The 24,912-nt window shown below is 42.4% G+C and overlaps 1 protein-coding gene and 1 long non-coding RNA gene across 2 annotated transcripts in view; one reads left to right on the forward strand and one right to left on the reverse strand.

The window, feature by feature from the left end:
• Adgrv1 (adhesion G protein-coupled receptor V1) overlaps positions 1 to 24,912 on the reverse strand; it is a 504,420-nt gene that overhangs the window by 68,933 nt on the left and 410,575 nt on the right. Inside the window, exon 85 of the mRNA XM_087896763.1 lies at positions 22,296 to 22,453. Within this exon, the coding sequence (XP_087752889.1) occupies positions 22,296 to 22,453 (158 nt within the window). The remainder of the gene's footprint in view (positions 1 to 22,295; positions 22,454 to 24,912) is intronic.
• On the forward strand, positions 9,332 to 15,730 carry LOC146891677 (uncharacterized). Its single transcript, XR_014997221.2, has 3 exons — positions 9,332 to 9,505; positions 14,525 to 14,620; positions 15,496 to 15,730. It is a non-coding gene; the product is annotated as an uncharacterized LOC146891677 (long non-coding RNA).

A 24,912-nucleotide genomic window follows, 5' to 3' on the forward strand; every position in this document is an offset into this window, starting at 1 on the left:
GTCTGACAGTTCTTTAAAAGTTAAACAGAAATTTACTATAGGATCCAACAATCGCAGGCCTGGTTTCATCCCAAAGAAGTGAAAGTTGGAGAGGAAATGCTTGTATAGCAGTATTCACAACAACATCAGGAACAATAATCAAACTGAAACAGCTAATGTCCACCAACAGTAAACAAAACATAGTACTAAAACATAGTATTATAATATCACCTGTGTAATAGCAGAGAATCATTACCAACGAACCCTTTACAATATGTTTGAGGGAGATAATATGGACACAAAAGGATAAATAAATCACTGGCACCAAGGTAGCAAGCAACTTGATAGAGACAGAAAGTACATGGGAGCTACCAGGAGCCAGGAGCAATAAGCAAAGAATTATTATTTGGCAAACACAGAGTTTCTGTTTGGGATGACGAAAAGCTTCAGGATATTTTGGTAGTGCTGATGGTTAAATAGCATGGTGAGAATTGGTGATAATTAACTGTATAGTTAATGATGCTTAATGATAATTAAGTGGATACTGAGAACATTTAAGTGCTAAAATTGTAAAACTTTTCTAATGCTTCTTTGTGGATTTCACATCATGCATCCTGATTCCACTCAGCCCCCACTCCCTCTGCCTTTGCAACCTCCCACCCAAAACAAAATTTAAAAGTAAAGCCAAAATAACAAAAAAAACCCATAAAAAATAATCCAGAACAAACAAATAGAAAAAGCTTGGCATGGAAGCTCTAGTGTGGCCCAGTGAGTCACACAGTATACTCTTTAGTTCATACATCTTTATTAAGTACTATATTGTGCACTGATTCCACAGCAAGCAAGCACGCACCAGTGCTCTCAAACATGCCTAGAAGCATACAGGCCTACACAAAAGTGCAGTGCGGTCGTGTCTCAGAACTGTCAATCAGCATTAGGCCACTACATGGAGTAGGTTAAAAATAACATTTATGGGTAAGCTTTGGAAATTGTTTACAGAGACAACCTCCAGCACATTTGGTCAGTTTATACTCTTAATCTTTAACAACAAGTCCTAAACATGGTTACAACTTTATAATTTCCTTCTCATTTCAATACTTCTGCAGCAAAATCCTCAATGCTTTGGATAAGCTCTATCATGTTCAAACTGCAACTGAAAATATTCTGTTCAACCCATTGAAAAATAGACCTCTTGTAGCAGGATAATGCAGATGGGTACAATGGTGGCATGAATGTTATGAAGGCAACCAACTATTTAAGGCCAATTCCACAGAAGAAAACTCATTCCTGGCACTGTAAATCTTGCCCACAACCTGTGGTTTGAGAATGCAGAGGTCAAGGGATAAACCTAACTACTATTATTCTGTTAAATGGACAGAGCATCAAACTGATCTCTAAATTTCTATCTCTATACACATAGATTAGTGCACTCAGACATCATTGATGAAGTTTCTTTGTGCAGTAGATGATGGTTAATGAAGAACCTCAGACTGATCAAACTGCAAAGAATAAGTATCTGTGGAATACTCAGCTACAAATGGGACAAACATGCCATCTAACCCCAAGGTTCAGGGTTCAAGATGGAAGAAGGAAGCATAGATACTGTAAGAGTCTGAGGTTAGGCAGAATGGGGCAACAGTGTCCTCTAGACATGACAGGATCACTGCACTCATTTACTCTTGGCAGCTGTGGATGCCTGCGCCAGATGTGTACAGTATTGAGCTAGTCAACACTGAGAGAGAGAGAGAGAGAGAGAGAGAGAGAGAGAGAGAGAGAGAGAGAGAGAGAGAGACACGGGGCGGGGAGTGTTTAGGGCGGCTCTTGAGATTCTACTGCTAAATGAAGAACTGTAGAGAATTTATGGCTCTTGGGGATGGAGGGTCAGTTTCTTTAAGGGTATAGTCACTGGTAGGTTGACCACAGTCCACTGGATGGTCCTACATTTGGGATATATCAGTAGCATAAATTATACTTGATGGGTTACTTAAAAAATAAATAAAGAAGACACAAAGTTGGGGCAGGGTAGGAAAATAGGGGTAGATCTGAGAGGAGTGATGAGGGGTGGGTGATTATGGTCAATAATTCATTGTAGTTATCCTTAAATAATTAAAATATTATTATTTCTTTAAAAATAATCTTTCTGTAGCTTCTCTTCTCTACCCTCAACCTCCTGACTTTATTTTTAAAATTTCATAGCATTTATAAGCACCAAATTTTTCTATAAATTATGTGATCATTGATTTTTATATGTTAACTTGACTGGGAAAAGAGAGACCTCAGTAGGTGCTTAAACTTTCTGGGGTTGTCTTTGAAGATGTTTGAGAGGAAGGTGAGCATTTAAATTGTGGATAAGGCATATAGGCTTCCCCATTGAGAGTGGATATCACCCAACTCACTGAGGGTCTGTGCAAAGCACAAAGGTAGAGGAAAGCATATGCTTATACCTTCCCTCTGCCTGACTGCATGACATGGAGAATGCTCTTTCTCTGTTCTCACTGCTCCTGGCTCTCAGACCTTCAGACATGGACCAGAATTCTAAACTCTTATTCTTATGCCCTTGACCTACACCACAGCCATCCTGGGTCTTCCATTGCAGGTGTCAGATTTTGAGACTTCTCAGTTCTCATAATAAAAGGAGCCACTTTACATTATATCTCTTTCTCTGAAGATGTTTGTCTGTCTGTCTGTATACATACCTTTCAGTCACCATGTCTGCCTGCATGCAACTATGTCCTGCCATAATGATAATGGACTAACCATTTGAAACTGTTAGCTAGCCTCAACTAAATGTTTCCTTTTAAAGGAGTTGCTGTGACCATGATGTCCCTTTATAGCAACAGAAATTTCTAAGATAGAAGTTGGTACCAGGGACTGGAATACTATATTGTTTGATAGGCTGACCATGCTTTTGTTCGATAGACCTTGGGACTGTGGATTAGAAAAGCAGTTGAACGCCTTAAGTACTGCTTAATGGGCCATCCTAGTAGGAGCATGGAAGACAGTGGCACTGAGTGTGAGTTGAATTGTGGGGACCTGGATCAAGACACTTCAGAGAAGAATGTTAGCACATGGCCTAGAGACCAGTCTTGTGATATTTTGGTGAAGAATGTGGCTGCTTTTTGCCTTTGTCCAAAGGTTAAACTGAAGAGTTTTGATTTAATTCATTGGCAGAAGAAATCTCAAAACAGTCTAATATAGACTGGTATGTGGTTATTAGTATTAACTGTAATGAAGATTGATAATGAAAAAGAGCAAGCTGAGCAAAGAAAAATACAAAATGTATAATTTGAGGAGAAAGGGATCAAAAGGAAGTGATGGAGCTAAGTCCTCTGTTAAAGGAATAAACAGATTAAGAAATGGAATAAAGGGAGTGGTGAGCTCAGGGCAAGATCCCACTCAGCTAAGCTTTCAGCCTGTAGAAAGGAATTTGAGAAAAGCTTAAAGCCACATGTGCTTTTATCCCAGCACTATGAAGACAGAGCCTGGCACATCTCTGAGTTTGAGGCCAGCCTGGTCTACAGAACAAGTTTCAGCACAGCCAAGGACAGGCAGTGAAGGAGACTGTGGAAAACAATAAGCTGAAGAAGAAGTAGTTGAACAGTGCAGCCATGTTTCGACACCAGCACGTGGAAGAACTTAGCACTTTCAGCCACATGGTTCGGGCTCTAGAGTCAAGGATATAAAAAAGGTGTTATGGAACCTTCCTCCACAACTAAGGAAAACTGCTGAGGCCAGGCATGTGACAGGGGTGTCCTTGCAAGAAGGCCTAGAAAGACCATGTATGAAGCTGTGAAGGTGAAACCTGGATTACCTTGGAGACCTCAAGATGTTGGAGACGCCATGACCATGGAAAACCTGATGAGAAAAGCTGGAACAGGGAGTGGAACCAGCTCAAGAGAAAGAAGTGTGCTTCAGTCAACAAAGCTGAAAGGAGTTGGAAATCTGAAGAGCATTTTGTCCTCAGACATGAAGATGCAGAGTTTGGAATTTGCCCAGCCAGTTTTTGGTCTTGCTTTAGTCCAGTATTTCTTCATTATAACCCTTTTCCTATGTTTTGGAAAGGTAATATATATCCTGTGCCATTGTAAGTTGGAAATATATGATCTGTTTTGTTTTTGGCCTTGTTGGAGGAAGTCACTCTGAAGATGGACTTTGAAGTCTCATATATGCTCAAGCAACACCCAGGTCTCAGACCACTTCCGGTTGATTTTGGATCAAGATGTATACAGGATTATGACTGCCTGAGTACCACCATGTCCCACCATGATGATAATGGACTAAACCTCTGAAACTGTATGCCAGCCCAAATTAAATATTTTCCTTTATTAGAGTTGCTGTGATAATGATGTTTCTTCACAGCAATGGAAACCCTAACTGAGACACTTATCTACCTATCTAACTGGCTTTCATCCATCTAGCTATGGATATATCCTGCCTGTTGGTTCTTTTTCTATGGAAAAGCTAAATACGTTTGTACCTTGTGAAATCCCCTACGCACAAGGCTATGAAAACACTCGCAAGTGCTTAGTTCTGCAACTTGCTTACAAAGGTGGGGGCTCAAACTTAGTTAAATTAGTAATCAAAAGCCAAATTCGAGTTCAAGTCTTTGTAGGACTAGTTATGGTTAAAACTATGGCTAAAAGTACACAGACAGCTAAATTCACCTGACTAGTAATTATTTCTCTCACTTTCTACTAAAACGTAAAGGAACACACATACACACGGCGGGGGGATGGAGTGGAAGAGAGAGAGGGAGGGAGGAAGAGGGATGAGAGGCTTTAAGATGGAGAGAAAACATGCCAGAAAAAATTGTGGTTGTGGTTTGTAGGCAAAGCCACCTATTAATGATATCCTCCCAATGATAGATCCCTGTAATTACTTTTTATTTAAATTATACTTTTTATTTATTTTGAGAGAAGGTATGTCCATGCTCTCATGCCCATGTGAAGATCAGAGGACAGTCTGGAGACTGAATTCAGTCTCTAGGCTTACCATCAAGTACCTTTACCTTTTAATCTATCTTTCCAGTACAATTACTTACATTTTAATGGAAGGGGGGGGGGAAGACAGAAAAGGGGTGACAAACATTGACCACTTCTCCAAATCAGTCCATTTTATTTAAGATTTCCATAATCATATGCCAATTCCAAGACCACTGAAGGAGTCAGATCTGCCATAGATACCTGATTTTGAAACCCTACCAACCACAAATCACAGAAAGCAATATGTTTGTGAACTAGACTTTTTTTTTTTTTTTTTTTGAGACAGAGTTTCTCTGTGTAGTTCTGTCTGTCCCGGAACTCACTCTGTAGACCAGACTAGCCTTGAACTCACGAGGTCTGCCCTCCTCTGCCTCTCAAGTGCTAGGATAAAAGGGGTGCACTACCACCCCCCACTCAGGACTACACATTTTGGAGAGAAAAGCTTCATAAATTCTAGCACGCTTTCTTCCGTTCTGTTCACTCTACGCTGTGTCAAGCCATCACCCCTTTCTATCGCATCCAATTCTCCTTGAAATGCATTGATAATGAGACTTACCAGTGGCTGATGGCACACAGTCCACTAAGTATGAGATGGGAATTGAGAGGAGATCATACTCTAACTTGGACGAAGGAAGCCCAAGTTATCTCAGCTCGTATCTGTAGCACAGGCCTACATCTAGCATCTTTAGGCATAGACAGCTGTCATTATGGATGTGGGAACGATGGCGTGGAAGGAGCTGTGCAGGTGACATTCTGGATCACAGGACAGAAGTAATACTAGCTTATTTACTAATGGACTTTGCAGGGTTGAAGAAATGGGAGTCTATTCCTAGGGTCTCAAGTTCTGCTGAGAATCTAACCATCAGGGTTTTGCTAACTACAGACTCGGGTCTTGCTAGGACGTTAAAGGAAAGCCCAGTGTCACTCCTATTTGAGTGTGATTTATAAGGACTGAAAAATGGTGAAAGCCTAGAATTATGGTCTTGCCTTGCAAAAGTTATGTATAATTTTCAATTTGCAGGCTGTAATTTTGAATCTAAGGAGAATAACCAAGTTATACGAGACATACCCACACCGACCTTGCCAAAACTGTTATTAGAGTAATTCTATTTGAAACATGTAGTTCAGCGTTGCTGGACAATACTGTGCTGTGTGCGATGGAGCTGTCGGTTATGTCTGTGATTGTCAAGGAAAGGCAAAACATTCTGTTTTCTTCCTCTTGGAAGGACGGGAAGGGAAATTATTATCCGGGCTCACAACTGAAATAGTAATTTTCTATGAATGTTTTGCCAAATGAAAGGGACAAAAGTTTTTAGACATCAGAGTTCTAAAGCAAACAGAAGCAGCCGAGTAAACGCTGAAGGTTGACTGAGCCTATTTCTGTACATCACCATTTACTCCGTGTTGGAGCTTGAGATGCTCTTTTATAAAGACGCCCTGGTACCGGGAAGCAATTCCTCACGCTCAGCTGTCAGAACACCAGAAATGTGCAACATGGTTTTATTTTGATTCTTTCTAGATGGCCTTACAATATTTAGAATTAAGTTACAAACTAAGCACCCACTGGTAATGAGTTAAAGTTATATATAGTTTGATTGTAATCACAAAGCAATAATTAGGATAGCAGGCTCAAAATCAATGTCAAAGTCTTGAGTTAAGTAACAAAACATCTCATAAAAATTAACACTAATGATAACTCTGTGCGTTCAAGAAAATTTCTTTTTGTGGGTTGTCAAGTATGCCAGTCCCCAGAATTGTTTTCTGATAGAGCCTCAGTCTGGATAAATATCAATTTACCCCAAAACTTACTTGTTGCTTTAACTTTGTAACTTAATCATCCTACTAAAAAACCACAATTTTAATTTTTTAAAATTTCCACTGCTTTGTCACAGAGCTCTGCCTGCCTCAACCTGAGTATTGGAATCAAAGGGGAGCTAGCATCCCTCACCTGTTCCTTCTCAGGGTGACTGATGACATTTCCTTTCCCATTCGCTATTAGATTACAGGGAAATCGCCTCTCCTTATAAATAATGCTAGATTGCTCAAAAGGTTTGATTGCATTACTCTCTGTTGTTAAATAACTATACTTATAAACGCAGAAAATGAACATCACACGTACACATAGAACTGTCCTTAGGAATGTACGACTAACCACAGAACAATCTGTGTTACATAAAGCCTTGCCATTGTCCAGTGGTACAGCACACAGAGGTAGGGCAGGGATTTTTATGTACAAGGAGTGAACTAATATCTCATTGCTCATTCTTACTAGAAGTCTCAGAGAATAAAAAGGCGAAACAGTTGTGTTGAAGAAAAAAAGATAGTCCCAAATTGAACCCCCTATATATCATTTAATGGAAAGGAAGCCATTAGAGCAAAACAAAGCCATAAATCACTAGGCAAGGTGGTATGCCTTTAGTCCCAGCACTGGGGAGGCAGAGGCAGGCAGATCTCTTGCATTCTCAGTCAACAGGTCTAGTGAGTTCCAGGACAGCCAGCATACAGAGTGAGAGACTATTTCAAAAACACAAAACAAAATGTGGACTGGGAGAGATGGCCCAGTGGTTAAGAGCACTGGGGGCTCCTGAGGATCCAGGCTTGATTCCCACTGTAGCTAACAATCATCGATAATTCTGTTTGAGAGGATCCAGTGAGCTCATATGGCTTTCAGGGGCACCAGGCCCGCATATGGAGCACAGGCATACATGCAGTCAAAATACTTACACATAAACAAATTAAAACTAACCAATTTACACAAACATAAACAAAAAACAACAAAACCCCCAACAAACACTTGTTTTGACAATGCTATGTATTAGTGAGTAGATAATTTCAACATGACTTGCATGCATGATAGCTCATTAAACTTTTCTTTCTCTGGATGTCACTGTCACATGGAACCTCACATTGTTTTTTGTTTTTGTTGTTGTTGTTTTAGATATTAATTTTAGCATTCTTTTTTCCCATCCTCTTGAATTTATCAAGAAATTCAAATCAAGGTTAGGCTGGTCCATATGTAAGATAGATGCTATTGTCTGATTTGTGTGTGTAGATGCATGTACATGCCGATGCTGGGCTCTAGTGGACTCAGGAAAGCACTGTGAAGAAAGAAGTTTATCTTCAGTCTTGACCTTGAAGGCAGGCAAACGTGTAAATATTGAGGTTAAAGGAATAAGAACAGTATAAAGAAAGAGGAAAAGGCAAGTTTATAAATCCCAGTAGATTGTTCCTTTGGCTACAGTTAAAAGTTCACCATTACAGGGGTGAGTAATGAGAAGAAGCTCTTAGCAGTGGTCCAGCAACGTGGAATGATTTTTCATCGCATATATAGCCATTTAACACTTGCGATAAAAAGAGGTATCTCATGAAAGAGCGCTTAATCCCATAGGAAAGCAAACAGGCTGATGGCGAGCAATCAGGAGCAGGGTCAGTACATTAGTAACCATGGTGGCAGTCTGCGTGGGTGACTACAAAGGCCCGAGGCAAGGAAGAAGAGCATCTCCTCCAGTGTAAGCAGTGATGGGGCAAAGAGACACAACTGCAGTGGTACCCTTGCCGGAAGTGAAGGTGGATGGTGGAACTCAGCACCAAAGATGCGGAGTCAGTGAGGCCTCAGACTCATGAGACCAGAATTCCTGAAGCCACAGAAGTGCTGATACTTCTATCGTGATAACCAGCCATCTGAGTGAGTGGCTGTGTCTGGAGAGGAAAAGAAATTATGCAGGTGTCCTGGATGTGTAAACAAAAAGACAGAAAAGAACCGGAAACATAAACAACCATTGAGCTCAGAGGAACTGAGCAAGGCAGACAAGGACGGGTCAGAATTTTCATACTTCCCGAGGATAACCTATCAGAGGGAAATTGGGGTGGATAAATCCTAACAGCATATGAAAATGTGTGTGCGTGTGTGCGTGCATGTGTGTGTGTGTGTGTGTGTGTGTGTGTGTGTGTGTGTGTGTGTAAGTGGAAACAGAGCAGGGATAGAGTTGGCAGATTTTAAAATGACTAGTCACTGTGATATGGAAAGCAGACGCAATCTGTGAAGAACAAACACACTTCAGAATTCCTTCACAAGGAAGGACCATTAGCAGAGGGTGAGTAGGAAAAAGAAAACATTACCAACACAAGGGAGATGGGTTTTCTGAAGAGGGGTGGCTCTCAGTACTGCCTTAAGCAGGAGGGACTGAGGATAAACAGATGAGAGAGGAGCAGCTGGGTTTGGTGTGCAAGGGCCTGGGTGATGGATGAGTCACACCGTGGTGGAGCTGTGAATAGCAGGTGAATAGTACAAACCGTGGGGGAACTTGTTGGTGAAGGAATGGGGAGAGGCAGGGCAGGAACTTGATGAGGCAGCGACATTATGAGCAAGCTCCGGGTAGCGTAGAGCGATGTGAGTCTTTAGATTGCGGCTAAGGCCTAGAGGACTGAGATTGAAGCTGGAAAACATCAGTGGAAAAATTCAGCAAGAAACTAGTTTCAAGAGAAGAAAAGCCAGATGGAAGACGCAGAAGGGAGGCTGGTTTTCCTGAAAAGCAGTTACCTAGGTAAGAAAGGAGAGCAATGGTGAATGACAAAGGATGGTGGCCAGATGAAATCAGGGAAACTGAGGGTGATGGCGCCATATTGTTTTTAATTTCTTGTAGAGGGAGAAGGCATTAAATGCAACGCTTAACGACAGCTGGCTCTGGTTCAAAGATTACTGAGGAACCAATTAAAGATAATCCAAAGATTTTGGGGAAGCTGATATGGCCCAGTTAAGGTTGCTTAGAATAAATTAGTATCCATTACAGAGCACCTCTGATTGGCTGACAGTTACTTTCTGTATTACTTTCTTTTTAATAGTTTCATTTCAGTACCTTATTCTTTACTGGTACTCTGTATTACTTTCAGTTATTAAGTAACTATATTTGTAAATGCAGAAAATGAACATCACACCCACATACAGAGCTGCTCTCAAGAATATAAAACTGACCACAGAGCAGTCTGGTACATGTACTGTATGAAGGCTTACCACTGTCCATTGTCCATTGATCACAGGGCAAGTGGCCTTTAATCACAGTAATCACAGGAACGGGGAGGCAGAGGCTGGTGGATCTCTATGAGTTCCTGGGCAGAATAAAGAATGATAAGTGTACTGGAGTACTGTGTGGCCTAGACCGGACCAACAGTGGACCAAACTACTTAGAAAAGAAGGCAAATTGGTGAGGAAATCAAAGGATTAAGGCAAATATCCTTGAAGTGTCCAATTTCAATGTACTCTCAGAGGTTGGAGAAAAGTCCAGAGAAAAGAGAGTCACCCGGAAGACCAAGGGCAAATGGGAAGAAGCGGCAGGAAGGATGGAGGGTGATCACAGGCACCTGCCACCATGTGAGGGCAACAGTGGCAGCAAAGGGAGGGGTCTGAAAACTGGATACGTGGAGGCAGAGCCACAGGGTCCTAGGATGTTAGCAGAAAAGATATCTTCAGCTTTCTGTCAAGTGGAACCGTGGTCCTGTGCAGCCGGCTGACAGAAGGCGCCACTGCTCCTACTTCCTTTCTAATAAGCATTCCAAAAGAATGTGCTGCCTTTCGGCTCACACTTCTCCATTGGTGCAGCGTGCTTCTCTTCAGAAACAGTGCGTGGCAAAAAATGGCATTTTCCTCTTTGATTCTCTGAGCATTATAATGCATAAACTAGTAAGCAAGAGCACAGGCATTGTGCCCCCAGTAGGACCCAACTGTTCATTCCCAGATAATTAATTTCCAGTTTGTACCTTCTTTAGTAATGACAATGCTCCTTTCCTATATTCCTAGATTTGTCTTTAATATTTTATTATTCAGCCAATTTCCAGTCTATCCATACAAGCCATCACTTCAAGGCCGATTTCTATAAGGAGCAATGTAAACACTGAATCATGAATAGAAAAAAATTGCAATAATAATGGCATTAAAACGTGCATGGAAAAAGTTACAAGGGAATCTGCAACTAAGGACCTGACAGAGTCGTGCATTAACAGACCCCAGTGGAGAAGCTTCCAGACGTGCTCACTACCATCTCAGAACACAAACTCTCCAAGATAAAACAGGCTCAAAAGCCTGATATTTCTTCTGAGTTTTATATGTACTCACTGGCAGTAGTGTAAATTCTAATTCTAGATAAACATATTTTAAATATAAGGAACTGTCATTTCCTTAGCTAGAAATTAAATGGAAGAGTGCTATCATCCATTAAAAACTGCTTCCAGATAAAAGCAATAAAAAGGAATAACAGTTTTCTAGTGTTTTCAAGGGTTAGAAAATGATGACTCACTAATAACTTAAAAAGATAAGTAAAGAAGGATAAATGAAGAAGAGTAAATCCTCCTAAAAAGTGGTGGATGCCACCAGGAAAGTTTATTTTTTTTATTGAATTGGACATGAGCAAGAAGGAAATACATTGAAAGCCAGTATGTACATTATGAAAAATGTGGAACATTTCATTGGTTCTCTGGTCAAGCATGATGTAACACGGCAAGGGTACACAATGTGGCATGTGCATTAGGAATTATCCTCAGTCATAAAACCATTGGACAGCCATAGATGCTGCTGCAATTGTGTACCACACAGACAGTATCAGCCATTAACCTGCCAAAGCCTCTGAAAGGTGGACAGCAGGTATAAATCAGTTACAGGACTGCTAAGATGCTTCGGAAGTCCAAGTGCTGTGCACACACTTGACAATCTGTTTGATGCCCGGATCTCATAAGATGACAGGAGAGAACCAATTTCCAAGAGTCATTCTCTGGCCTCGGCGCACATATCACAGCCTAGATCCTCGCATGAGTACAATATGCTGTCCCACTTAAAAAGAATGAGATACAGTTCCACACTCTACCCTTTTCTGAAACCACCATGAGTGAACTTAGAAGGCAAGAGTGAGCTTAGCTGTATTAATCCACACTTTCCTGGAATTATACTGCTTTGAGGTAGCAGCAAGGGTAAGAATGGCTCTAGTGTGTGAAGTTCACTGGGAAAGTCGCAGGATTGTCACCATTAGATTATTTTAGTGGCAGGGTCAACTGGAGTATTAGAATGCTTCAACCTATACTAAAGATAAATAAGAACCAAGGAACACCAGTCTCAGGACAGTGGCAAGATTCTTATCTGTGAGATGATGGGAGATATGACCCAGGTGTCATGGACGGAATGTGTCTTCTAGCTCTTGAGTTCACATGCACTGTGGTGGTACCCTAGAGCTGGGTCTCCAGGAGGTTACTATGATGGGTCAGTGGAGCTCCCACACTGGAGCTATTGCCTTAGAAGGGGAGACATAGGAGGGATCTCTTTTTCTCTTCTGTGAGCACACAGAGGTCCACAGCAAGAGAATGGTCCTCCAGATCCAAACCAGCTGGCAGCTTCAGAGTGGACTTGCATGACTGCGAGAAATAAATGCCTCTTCTCAAGATCTACAGCCTGTGATATCCTCATATCAGCCAGAGCTGCCCAACCCTCCAGGCATAATCACAGGGAAAGGAAGGGAAGGGAATATCTGAGAGACTTTTAGAAAGTATGGTAAAGAAACGATCTCGTGGTATTATGCCAATTACATACTGAATGGTATTAAACTAATAAAAAACAGAATAAATTCTAAGCTCTTAGTATAGTCTAGAGCTTGTTAAACACTTATAGATGATGGCATTTTATCAATCAAACAATCCCATAATACAGCACAGTAGCACAGCAGCTGTATTAGTTAGAAGAATATGGAGGAAAACTGGGCGTTGCGGTAATAGAACAGAGGGAGAGGTTTTTGTTAGAAATAAAAAATAAAGCAGCAGATATAAGAATAATTTTCTATCCAAGATCCCTTTGAGGTCTTTTGGGAAAACAGAATCTAATGGTAATTTTTACAGACATCTTCTAAAGCTAAGACTTACAGATTGGCATTATCAGTGAGAGTTTCGATAACAAAATGTTAAGGGGTCAGTATAGGTGCTGGCAGCGTGGTGACTCTGTAGAGCTTCTGCATCACTGCCATGACTCTGCAGAGCGTGTACATCACTGTGGTGACTCTGCAGAGCGTGTACATCACCGCGGTGACTCTGCAGAGCGTGTACATCACCGCGGTGGCTCTGCAGAGCGTGTACATCACCGTGGTGGCTCTACAGAGCGTGTACATCACCGTGGTGACTCTGCAGAGCGTGTACATTACCGCGGTGGCTCTGCAGAGTGTGTACATCACCGCGGTGGCTCTGCAGAGTGTGTACATCACTGTGGTGGCTCTACAGAGCGTGTACATCAGTGTGGTGGCTCTACAGAGCGTGTACATCACTGCGGTGGCTCTGCAGAGCGTGTACATCACTGCGGTGGCTCTGCAGAGTGTGTACATCACTGCGGTGGCTCTGCAGAGTGTGGACATCACTGTGGTGACTCTGCAAAGCATGGACATCACCGCGGTGACTCTGCAGAGCGTGTACATCAGTGCGGTGACTGCAGAGCGTGAACATCAGTGCGGTAGCTCTGCAGAGCTTGCTCACCTGTACTTCTCATCCCAACTTCATTGAGAACTTTCCCTAGTCTTGCATTGCCTTGATTTTCTTGTCTGACTATAGGGATAATAATAGTTCTCTCATGGGATTCATGTAAATTCTGGGATGAAAGCTTTCTCTCTGCATAACTTCTCAGCACAGTGCCCGGTGGGTGATAAATTCTAATGGTAGTGGAGATGATGCTAATGATGATCAAGAAGAACTTCATGAACTCAGAACTCACACCTGTCGCTTAGAGGCAGGCCCAGTCCATTAACTATTCTTGCTTGCTTTCTGAAGTCTGTGCAACCAGAATATAAATTTGTTTGGTTATCTGATGGTGAGCTACCTTTGTCAGTCACCAGTGAGTCAGTGCGAGTGGGGAAGAGATAAAGAGGTAAGGATAGCCTGAGGTAAAGATTCAGACACAAGCAGAGTGGGGAGGGAGTGAGCAGTGGGTCTGGGAAGAGTTGGAGGAGAAGTAAAGCCTTCCTGGGGATCTCTCAAAACACTAATAAACATCCTTTAGTTGGTTAATAAAAGGATAGTCAGGAACTGTGAGTTCTAGAAAAGCCTAGTCCCCTAGTCCCTCTTCTTTGATTACACGTATAAATTGGGGATTTGGGAAGAATTTTAAATGTCAACTCTTTTATTTTGTAAGCATAGGGGATCGCTGAGACCATCTTTCTAGGAAGCTTTGCTTGCTTGTTTATGGTGCTGGGTATTAAGCCCAGGGCCTGTGATAGCAATCAAGGTACAGCGGAGGTATACCTAACCCTGTTCTAGCAGTTTTTAGTGATTAATGTCAAATTCCAAGTGCAAAAATGGAGAAGGAAGCATTAACTGCACATCAGATTTTGTGTTTGAAGAGTTCTGATTTGAATCTCTGAGGACTGAGGTCACGGAGGAGGAGCATCCATAATGTTTCCTGGAACATTTGGGATATTCCCCACCACTACTATCAAATGTGGGCAGGCTGAGCTGCACTGGCAAAGACTCTAATGAACAGAGGGCCATTGGAAAAGAACTCTGGGGTTTCCCAGCTCTCCAGGCATTGTGTTTTAATCTTGTTTCAGCAGTAAAACTGGGAGGAGACTGCAAACAAGCAGGCACTGCCAAAGCCGTGGAAAACCTGTTGAGTTGGTTGCTCTGGATCTCAGGCAAGCATACAGGTACTGTTCAAGGGAAGAGGACTCTCTTTGCTTCAGTGTAAGCCACACTGCTGGAGTTTAAAAAAAAATTCAGAAGGTATTTTTGAAATTTTACTTATAAACCATGAATGTTTCTGCAAATAAAACTTAAAATGGCAGAAATACATATAATTTGAATTAAAAAAATGTTTTTTTAAATCTAAATTTTCCAACTATTTGTAATAAAGAAGCATAAACCTGTGATTTAAAATTAAGTTATTTGCCACACTCCTGCAACCGCCCTTGGCAGGTTTTCTGTTCTGGGTGGCTGGACCCTACAAGATAGCTTCTTCACACACATCCAGAACCAGGGCTCAGATGCCCTCCCAGAACCCTGCAAAACGGCTAAACATATTTCTCCACATGCTGGCTTCCCATTGGCTCGCTTGGTCTTTCTCCCCGTGTGGTTGTCTCAGGATAACTGAACATACATGGCGGCTGGTTTCCAAGGTAAAGGCAGTTAAAACTGTTAGTCTTCTGACGAGCTGGCCCCATTGTGTGACAGCATCACTTCCATGAGATTAGTGTAAACAAGACCACAGCCAACCTAGATTTTTGGAAGGGAAGGAGAGTCTACCCCTTACTGTTAAAAGAAGCTCCCCTGTCTGAGAAGAGGGGAACAAGGGTCCGCTATCTAGGAGATGACAATGCAGTGCTTTGTTTACCAGGAGCTATTTCTTTACTCTGTTTTGGATTTCAACACAGTTTTTGGAACACTGATTTTTTTTTTTAATATTTGTAATAAAAATGGCATCTAACTTTAAGATGTGATAAAATGTTTTACACCCACAACAAGTTCTCAGCGATTTCCATCACTGTACTGAAACTTTAACTGAACTACTGTTGCTCACCTTTAGGATAACGAGACTGAGCCTCAGGAGGGCTGGCAGCATTCTGCCATAAGGATGCTCCCACTCCAGAGAACTGCGCATGGCCATCCAGAGACTTCTAAAAACACTTCAGAGTTTCAGTGTGCGTGGCCAAGGGGCTCCAGCCACCTTTCCCATCCAGGTACTAACCACGAGCATGCTTAGCCTCTGAGATCAGACCACAGCAGGTATGTGCAGGCTGCTGTGACCTTAGACCCAAGACACTTGCCCAACTTTGCATCTGTATTAAAGCCTTTGTGGAGATTTTATGGCAAAAGGACTTGTAATCACCTACTTCCTCTTTTCATTCCAATTAATTTTTCTCTCTGCCCCATGAATCTGTCATCACTTAGGAGCTGGCTGATGAGTCAGAAAGCAGTCAGCGACTTCTAAGTAAGTCTGAAAGAAAAGACCTGTTTATCACTGCCCGAGAGCAAAACCAAACCTGAAAATTAGAGGCTTCGCTTGAGAAGCTGCTCGAGACCCTGGGATTCAGTTCAGTACACATTTCTGACTCATTCTTGCAGGACATCTAATTCACTGAGGGAGGAGGAAGCTCAGAGTCCCACAGAGAACCACTGACCTTCGAGAGGCAGGTTCACATAGGTCAACTACCGGGTCCCTAAGGCCACGCTGTTAGGCTGTTCCCAACCAGCTCAGGAGGAAAGGTATAGAAGATGGTTATCTGTTGTTCCCAGGGAATTTCACTTCCTGAGAGCTCTCCCCCACCGTTCCTTTAGATTTCGCTGAATTTACTTGAATGCAGCTTGAAATTAAGAGCCGTCAGAAGCAAAAGAAGTCACCCAAAGTGTCAGATGTGAGGAACCGATACGCAATGATGTATTAAGTAGAGGCAAACACAAGTTGTTGGGGAAGTTTTTCCTTTTGTCAGACATAGCAATTCCACGAAGGGAGTGACTGGGCAGTGCTAAGCCTGGAGAAGACTCAGGCCAAATGAAATGATCTGACCCTTCAGTTACTCAAATATGCCTGACGCTGGGATTAACTATAAGATGCAGAGGAAATGCAGTTAAACTCTTAGCTGTCTGAGTTACCTTAGGAGGTAGTACTGCCTCTGTATGTTAGAACTGTAGTGGGCTGTGCTGGGCCTACTGAAGCATGAAGAGATACACTCATCTCCGCAGGCAGTGTCCAGGAGAGTGTGAAAAGCACCAGCTGCTTGGAGAAAGAGATGAGGGTGCCAGGTTTTGTGCTGTCTTTGAAACTTAGGTTGTCAGGAAATCACATATTTGCTCACAACATAGACTTGCAAGTCCTGAGTAGGACCTGTCTACTTACAGTAAGAGCACAGAATATCAGAAACAAGGAAAAGATGCTCACAATCCGGATTTCCAAAATACAGACACAGACATGTTCAAAATGATCTTAGTATCTTGAGAATACAATGGTTTTCGGTAAGTCTCTTAGCTCTTTTACATAGATGTATTCCATGTGGATTTATACCTATTCCATAGGATTCTGAAGCCTTACCTCTTCAGACGATGCCACTCGTGGTTCCTCCACTCCTATCTTCCACTGGTGGGCCTACCATTACGTATTTTCAGCTTGTATTTTCTCTTCGTTTGTATGTTGTTTTCTTTGTGACACTGGAGCTTTCCTTTAGGCTCTACGCATGAGCTCTGACCTCTCTGCTGTGTTCAGAGTTATCTCAATACTCATATAGTTACCGTTTAGGTAATACGCTATTCCTTATTTCTGAAATGTCACATTTGCATTCCCTACTGATTGACTGACTGATTGATTGATTGATTGTGTTTAAGTACTCCCATGACTGCCATCTTTCACATCAGAAGATCCAGGTACTCAATAAGCTATTCTCTGCAGGGTGCCTAGTCTTAGGACTCAACCCTGCCTAATGAAAACAGACAGTAAGTAAACAAATGGATGTGGGTTGATTATTAAAAAATATAAAGCCCATATCTGAAGAAAGGTCAAGTAGGCTGCTGTGATCCCCGCACATAGGAGGTAGAGACAGAAGGATTATTTGAGTTTGAGACCAGCCTGAGCCACATAGAGGGAAACCCATCTCAAACAAATAAAAAATAACCAACAAACAGATCACCACAGCCATTATGGAAAACATTTTTTTTCACAGATCATAGTTAATGCAGTCACCTTATGCTAAGCAAGACTTTCCCTACACTATGCCCCAGAGGAATGAAGACAGTCATCAATCCAAAACCTACACATGTTGTGGGACAACACTCTTGTACCCTGTAAGGATTTGTCACTTGCACTGGTGTAATAAAACGCTGATTGGCGAGTAGCCAGGCAGGAAGTATAGGCAGGATGACCAGATTAGGAGAATTCTGGGAAGAGGAAAGGTGGAGATGCAGTTGCTAGCCAGACACCGATGTAGTAAAATGAGAATGCCTTACTGAGAAGAGGTACCAAGCCATGTGGCTAAACATAGATAAGAATTATGGATTAATTTAAGTTGTAAGAGATAGTTAAGCCTGAGCATAGGTCAAAGAGTTTATAATTAATATTAAGCCTCTGAGTGGTTATTTTATTTTATTTTTTTAATTTATTTATTATGTATACAATATACTGTCTGTGTATGCCCGCCGGCCAGAAGAGGGCACCAGACCTCATTACAGATGGTTGTGAGCCACCATGTGGTTGCTGGGAATTGAACTCAGGACCTTTGGAAGAGCAGGCAATGCTTTTAACCTCTGAGCCATCTCTCCAGCCCCGTGAGTGGTTATTTTAAAAGTCATTATGTGACCAGGCAGAAACGTCCAGTTACAAACACATACATGTACGTTCATACTAGTACTATTTATATTTGCCTCAAAGAGAAATCAGCCCCAATGTCCCTCAACCGATATGAAGACTTACTAGAAAGTCCTTATGGTAGACCGTTGTTTGGCAGTAAAAAGGTACTAGGTACTGTTAAGTCTGGAGCATAGCCCCAGCCCCTGACATCCATCCCAGCCCCTGGCCTGGGAGTTGCATTAGTCTGGACTCCAAATCCTAGCATGCTAGGTCCTGACATCTCTGGGGTTGGGGTGGGGGTCAGGACCACTCCCACAGGGTGTTTAAGTGGGCTCCCAGAGGAGAAACACATGCTTCCGGGTTTGCATGGGCTCCCCACTTTCCTGTCTCCCTGCCATGTGCTCGGCCACCTGAGAGCGCTATACTTAATAAAACAATGGGCATTTTAATTTGGTTTGATTTGACCTAATGGATTTCTTTGTACCGGTGGAGCTGCCCCCCCTTCTTAATTTTTTCTTAACAGGCACAATAAAAAGATCTGTGTGATGATATGGATGAACTTGGAGTGTATATGCTAAGCTAAGAAGCTCAACATGCAGGGCTAGGATCCTACTTTACGAAATGTACAGACGACACCAAGACTGATGGGAAGCAGGCAGATTAGTGGGTACTTGCTGTGCAGGAAGGTGGGAAGATGGGCGTATCTAGTGACGAGGGTGAGGCTTCTCACAGGGCCATGGAGACGTTCTCAAGTTAGATTGCGGTGCAGTCCCACAATGGTATAAACATGCTAACCCTCATCAAACTGGACAACTTGAACAGAGGAGCTTTACGGCATATGAACCGTGCCTCAGTAACACTTTCCAGAGTGAACAGGTAAACTGGAAAAGGGATTTGCTGAGGGGTTGCAGGGCCCTAATATGCTCGTCACTGCTTCCAATCTCTCAGGGTCCTTAATGCACTCATTGGAAACCCTTCTAGACCTCTCCATTGGAGCAGATTCATGTGTTAATTTGCCATTTGTTAACTTTTAAGGTCTATGCGTGTTAGTTTTCCTTCTGCTTTTGAATAGAAAACATTTGCTCCTTTATTTTCTTCAACCTTTACCACGGAAATGGTTCTGCTGCTGACTCCCCTAAACAGTCCTGTGGCTTTCAGAGCCCTCAGAGAGTATTTCCATGTCCTGGTCCTTCATTTTCCATGGGGACGTTATGGCTACTTGGATATTGTCTTTGACTCTGAAAAGCTTGGCTCTGGTATTTAATGAAATGTGATTGTCTCCTTGGATTGGCATATTGGTGAGGCAGCTTTCCCACGCATCTCTCATGAATGATCCATTGTCTGTAACTTCCCCTCGTGGGTTAGAATCTCCCAGAGTCCATTTCACCACCTGAGCAGAATTTGCATCTACATCTTTTGGTCTCAGGAAATACTAGGGTTTGGGCTCAGATGACCATTTTATGCTTTCGTTCTGCTTCTGAGTCACAAAGATACATTTATCTTATTTTTAATATTCTTTGATTAATTATCTTTAGTTACTATATATATTGAGTGGAGTAATAAGGTAAAACACTACTTTACAGTGCCACTTTAATTGGATATTTTAAAGGTCAGCGCGATCCAATTTTAACAAGAAGATTGAAGCAAAGCACTAAATGCTCCAGATTAGAGTAGGAAAAAATTGCTTTTTTTTTAACATTTGCAATATATGGAGCACATAACATTAAGTGGAATAACAGTGGGTTTCAAGTGCACGATTAAAGAGTAAAGAGCAAATTCGAATATAGTTCTGAGACCCACAGAAGGCAAGGGCAGGGAAAAATGAGTGCTAATTATTCACTATTTTAATGAAGTATGGACAAACAAATCAACAAGACAAATCATTTCAGTTCCACCTTTGGTGATGCAGCAGCGCCTATTCTTGTGATGTATTTCACAGGGTACCTACTACTACAGTTGGAAGGTTTATAGTACCTTAATAATTTTCTTTTCTTCAATTATTTAATGATACCAACCATGTTCTTGCTATCCAATGAAAGACCCCAGGGATGTATAAATGAACCTTGAGTATTCCTTGTCTCAAGGAGTGTTTGTATAAAGTTAACCACAAAAGTTAAACAAGGCATAGACCCATGCTTTGACAAGGGCTGTGGTAACTACACAAATGAGGACACTCGAAGCACAGGAAAGGAGTGACTTCCATTTGCAATGATGCTGCTAAGAGGTGATCCCAGAGTGTCACAGAGAAAGCAGGGTGCTGAAGGCTTTTGGGGTTTCTATAAGGGAATGGAACAACAGAGAAAGCGAGGTGCTTAAGGGTCTTGGGGTTTCTCTAAGAAATGGAGCAAAACTGAGAGAAACTAACTTGAGTTTACACCATTCTAATTTGGATTTGGGGTTATTTTCAGATTTAGTGAAGATTCTGGGGGTGTGATAAACCACATCTACCTCTCTGTCTCATTCATCCAGAAGTACTCATCTCATTGAGCAGGATTCCTACAGCCCAAAAGAGCTGCATCTGCTGATTTAGGGGAAAGAAAAGAGACTGGCGTGGTCTAGATGTAGGGCGAGCAGCACTCATTTACAGGTGAGCAGTGAGTTACGGGGACTCTTGTAGACTACACAGACCGAACTTTTGTTTTCGGCTCTAAGGAAACTCAGCCTCAAAAAACTGGAGAGTGAAATATTTGTTGCATAGTCTTGAAATATGGGCACCTGAGTCACTGAAATGGAGAAAAAAATGCAGCTAGATAAAAAGAAATTGATCAGAAAGATGTAAGGAGCCCAGACCTGAAGCAGTAACTTTTCAGACTAGATTGTCATTAGAATAGGGGAATCAAGAGCCTGGAGGTGGCTGGACACACCTATAATCTCAGCACTAAGGAGGCAGAGGCAGCTGGATCTCTGTGAGTTCGAGGCCAGCCTCATCTACAAAGCAAGTTCCAGGACAGCCAGAGCTGTTACACAGAGAAACCCTGTCTTAAAAAACAAACAAACAAAAAATGTTGGGTAATCAGAAATGTCATAAATGATTTGCTTTAGAAAGGCTACGGAAAGCCATGCTTCTGTTAGTGTTTCCTTGTAGAGTGGGACCCTAGTTGAGATACAACTAGGACAGGACATTTGCCATCATATTCAGTGCGTGGGGATCTGGGGTCTCATCAGCAGAGCACCAAGTCTAAGGTGTACTGGGGAGACAGCTCTTCAGAGGATTAGCTGACTCTGTTAGGTCTTCATATGATGTTAGATTTGTAGAAGCTTGGGAAAGATCACTATCCCAAGAGCTGCCTCTTTCTAACTCCTAGGTCTCCCCTCAATCTCTTGGGTACCCACACAGTGTTTTTTAAGTAACTGTTTCTGTCTGTAGGTGAGTGCTTATTGTTCCTACTTAAGGAAATTCCTAGGAAACTCTTTTCTAAGAACAACAAAAAGAAAATCCGACCATAAAAACCTGCGCAGAGCATGATTCAAAGGGAAAAAGTGAGCCACAGTGAAAGCCAGTTTGAGCTGGAAAGATTTGCACTCTAAAGTAACCAGACATGTGTAGCCACTTACGAGGCTGTCTGGTCACATGTGTTTTAAAGCGTTTGTCCGAGTGATCAGAAAGCCACAGGCAAAGTCCAGCGCTCTAGAGCTCCCAGGGGTTTGCTTGAGTGACTCTCAAGTCTCAGAATGGACAGGAAGTGAAATGACTTCACAGGTTGAATGCAGGTTGTTATTGCCTAACTTGGGGAAAGCCTGGGAAGCGATTCCCGAAGCCAGTGACTCACTGGCCTGGACGGTGACTCGCTAAGGGAAACTGGAAGCAGCAATAAAACTCACAGGCCCCTAGGATGAGTGCTGCCAGGAAGAACCAAACAAGACTCGGAGGCTTAGCTTAAATCAAGGCTTCAGTCCTGAAAGCTGAACCTAATTACACCCTTCTCTTTCATTTACAATCAAATCAAAACAAAACAACAACAACAAACCCAGAAGACAGAACCCTCCATGGCATTGCCCTCCCTTGAGGAGTTCACATTTCTAAAATGCAAAAATAGTTCTTTCCTAACCTGCTGCATTTGTTCGTCCTCTGAAGACATCGTCATAACCTTTCCACTGTGGCTTTAGCTGGTAGGCATGGATGAACACCACAAATACCACCACGAGGCACATGAGAGGAATGAGAGCAGCCGTGAAGAGAGCAGCGTAGATATTTGGAATGAAGCACCTGGAAGAGAGCAGGCAAGCGTTAGCTCAGACAAACACAAGATGAAGATACATATCCATACTTCATCTTCTCGTCACTTCGCCCCAGCTCTGTGACTGGAGTTGCTGGCAAAAGTCAATGTGGCCTTGACAAAGTAAAGCTGTCATAGAGGAGGAGACACAGGTCTACCTATGCGCCACTGAGGAGATCTGAGAAAATGAGACACTTCCAAATACGTTTGCCAATCTACCGTTTGCATCCCCTAAACGTCTGATCCAGAGCGTGCACCTGTCACTGTAAACCTCCCCACTGTGTGGGGAGGCATAGAGCCGGTGTACCTCGACTTCAGACTAAGAGTGGTATTCAAGTCTATCACTACATTTTGACTAACAGATTTAGGAACAATTAGCCTTTCCATGTCTTCATTTATCTTAAAAATAAAATTTGCAACACCATCCACAATAGAAGTTAGTTATGAAAATTAACTGAATTAGTTTGCTACACAGCTAGAAAATTTTAAAGAAACAACATTTATCTTCTTTTTACTAGCTCCATCTTCCTAAACAAGCCCTGAGGAGCATGCTGGGGATATAAGGAGGTGGGGAGATGGTTCAGGTGGAAAAGTGTTTTCTATCTTTGATCCTGAGAATGCACAGAAATGCTAGATATGGTGGAATGTGCTTGCAGTCCCAACTCTACAGAGAAGGAGACAGGCAGACCCCCTAGGGCTTGTTGGCCAGCCAGTCTAACCTAATCGGCACGCTGCAAGCCAAGTCAGCGTAGCCTAATCGGCATGCTGCATGCCAAGCCAGCCCATCCCAATCAGCAGGTCGCAAGCCAAGCCAGCCTAGCCTATGGCACACTGCTAGCTAAGTCAGCCTATCCTAATCGGCACGCTGCTAGCCAAGCCAGCCAAACCTATGTACGCTGCTAGCCAACAAGAGACCCTTTCTCAAAGAAGATGGTCTTGAGGAACAGCACTCAAGGACGGCCACTGGTTTCCACATGTGCACACTCCTCACATACTGCTCGCTACAAATGTGAGGATTTTCTACCTTGGCATGGACACTGGTTTTTGACAGTTCTGTCACTTCTCAGCTGTACTTCCATAGAGTGGCAGTTTCCTGTGAGAGGAAAACCTTTCATCTTGGAGGAAAATTTCCTAAGACGTTAAGAGTGAGTCTCTTTTATTTTACCCAATTTCCATTGTTTCCTTGATGCATAGTATTTTTAACCCTATGTTATATTATAGCCATAGTAAAGTTTGAAGAAAAGTCAAGGAGAAATACATTTAAAAGGAAATCTCAAAATAAAAAATCTAGATAGTTAGATTTTGTAAATGCTCATTCTTGCAGCTGGAGAAAACTGTCTCTATCAAACATTGAAAGGAAAAGGCTTGGGAGATGGTTCAGCATCTCCCAAGAACTTACTTTGCTTGCAGAGTACAGAGGACCCATATTTGGTTCCCAGCATCCTTGGCTGGGCTGCTCACAATCACCTCCACTACAAGCTCCAGAGGATAATGTCTTCTGATACAAACTAAAGTTATCTGAGAAGAGGGACCTCAAATGACAAAATGCCTCCATCCGATTGTTTGTAGGCAAGTAGGTAGCACATTTTTGTGACTAATGACTTATGTGGGTTGTGCCGCCCCTCAGCAGTGGTTCTGGGTTAAGGAAGAACTGTTGAGCAGGCCATGGGAACTCATTCTTCCATGGCCTCTGCTCCAGTTCCTGCATCTAGGTTTCTGCCTGGAGTTTCCTTCCGGACTTCCGTTCATGAAGGGACATAACCCGTAAGTTGAAATAAACGCTTTCCTCTCTGGGTTGCTTTGGCTCATGGCATTTTGTCAGAGCAACAGAAATCAAACTAAAACATCCCCCCCACACACACAATCACATACATAGTTAAAATAAAAATAAATCAAAAAATAAATAATCAAAGAGTTTAAACTAAGCAACATTGTTAAGAACCTTACTCAAGTGAGGTAAGTGCTTGCCTTTGGTGAAGGGAGGTGGATAATGTCACACTGGGTAATCATGTGCAGAGGGAATGGTACTGAAATCTTATAGCCCTCAGGTAGAGTGGGCAGCAGAAAGGGCTGCCGGTCAGATGTCAGAGGACCACAGCACTCCACTCCTCCTTAAAAGTCTAGGCCCATGTTGACTGTGTGGGTGATGAACATGGGCCACTGTCACCATGACAGGTCATGTGGGAGGAGATTCTGAGGAGACAGAAAGGAAAAACTTTAGGACTGTGCCCTCTTTGACCCCGTAGCTGAATGAACCCAAAGTCACAAGAGGAAGGAGACAGCACAGGGGAATCTCGGAGCAGTGACGCTTGGTGACACACCCAGTGACCTCTGACCTTCTGGAGGTTCACTTTGCCTGTGGACCAATGAAACAAGGTGTTTGTTGTTTTCCGGGTATCTGTTTTTAAGAATTAAGAAATTCTTATGAAATTTTGCAGATAGAGAATTA

Source organism: Myodes glareolus, chromosome 15, assembly GCF_982192425.1.
Source record: "Myodes glareolus chromosome 15, mMyoGla1.1, whole genome shotgun sequence".
Classification (NCBI taxonomy): domain Eukaryota; kingdom Metazoa; phylum Chordata; class Mammalia; order Rodentia; family Cricetidae; genus Myodes; species Myodes glareolus.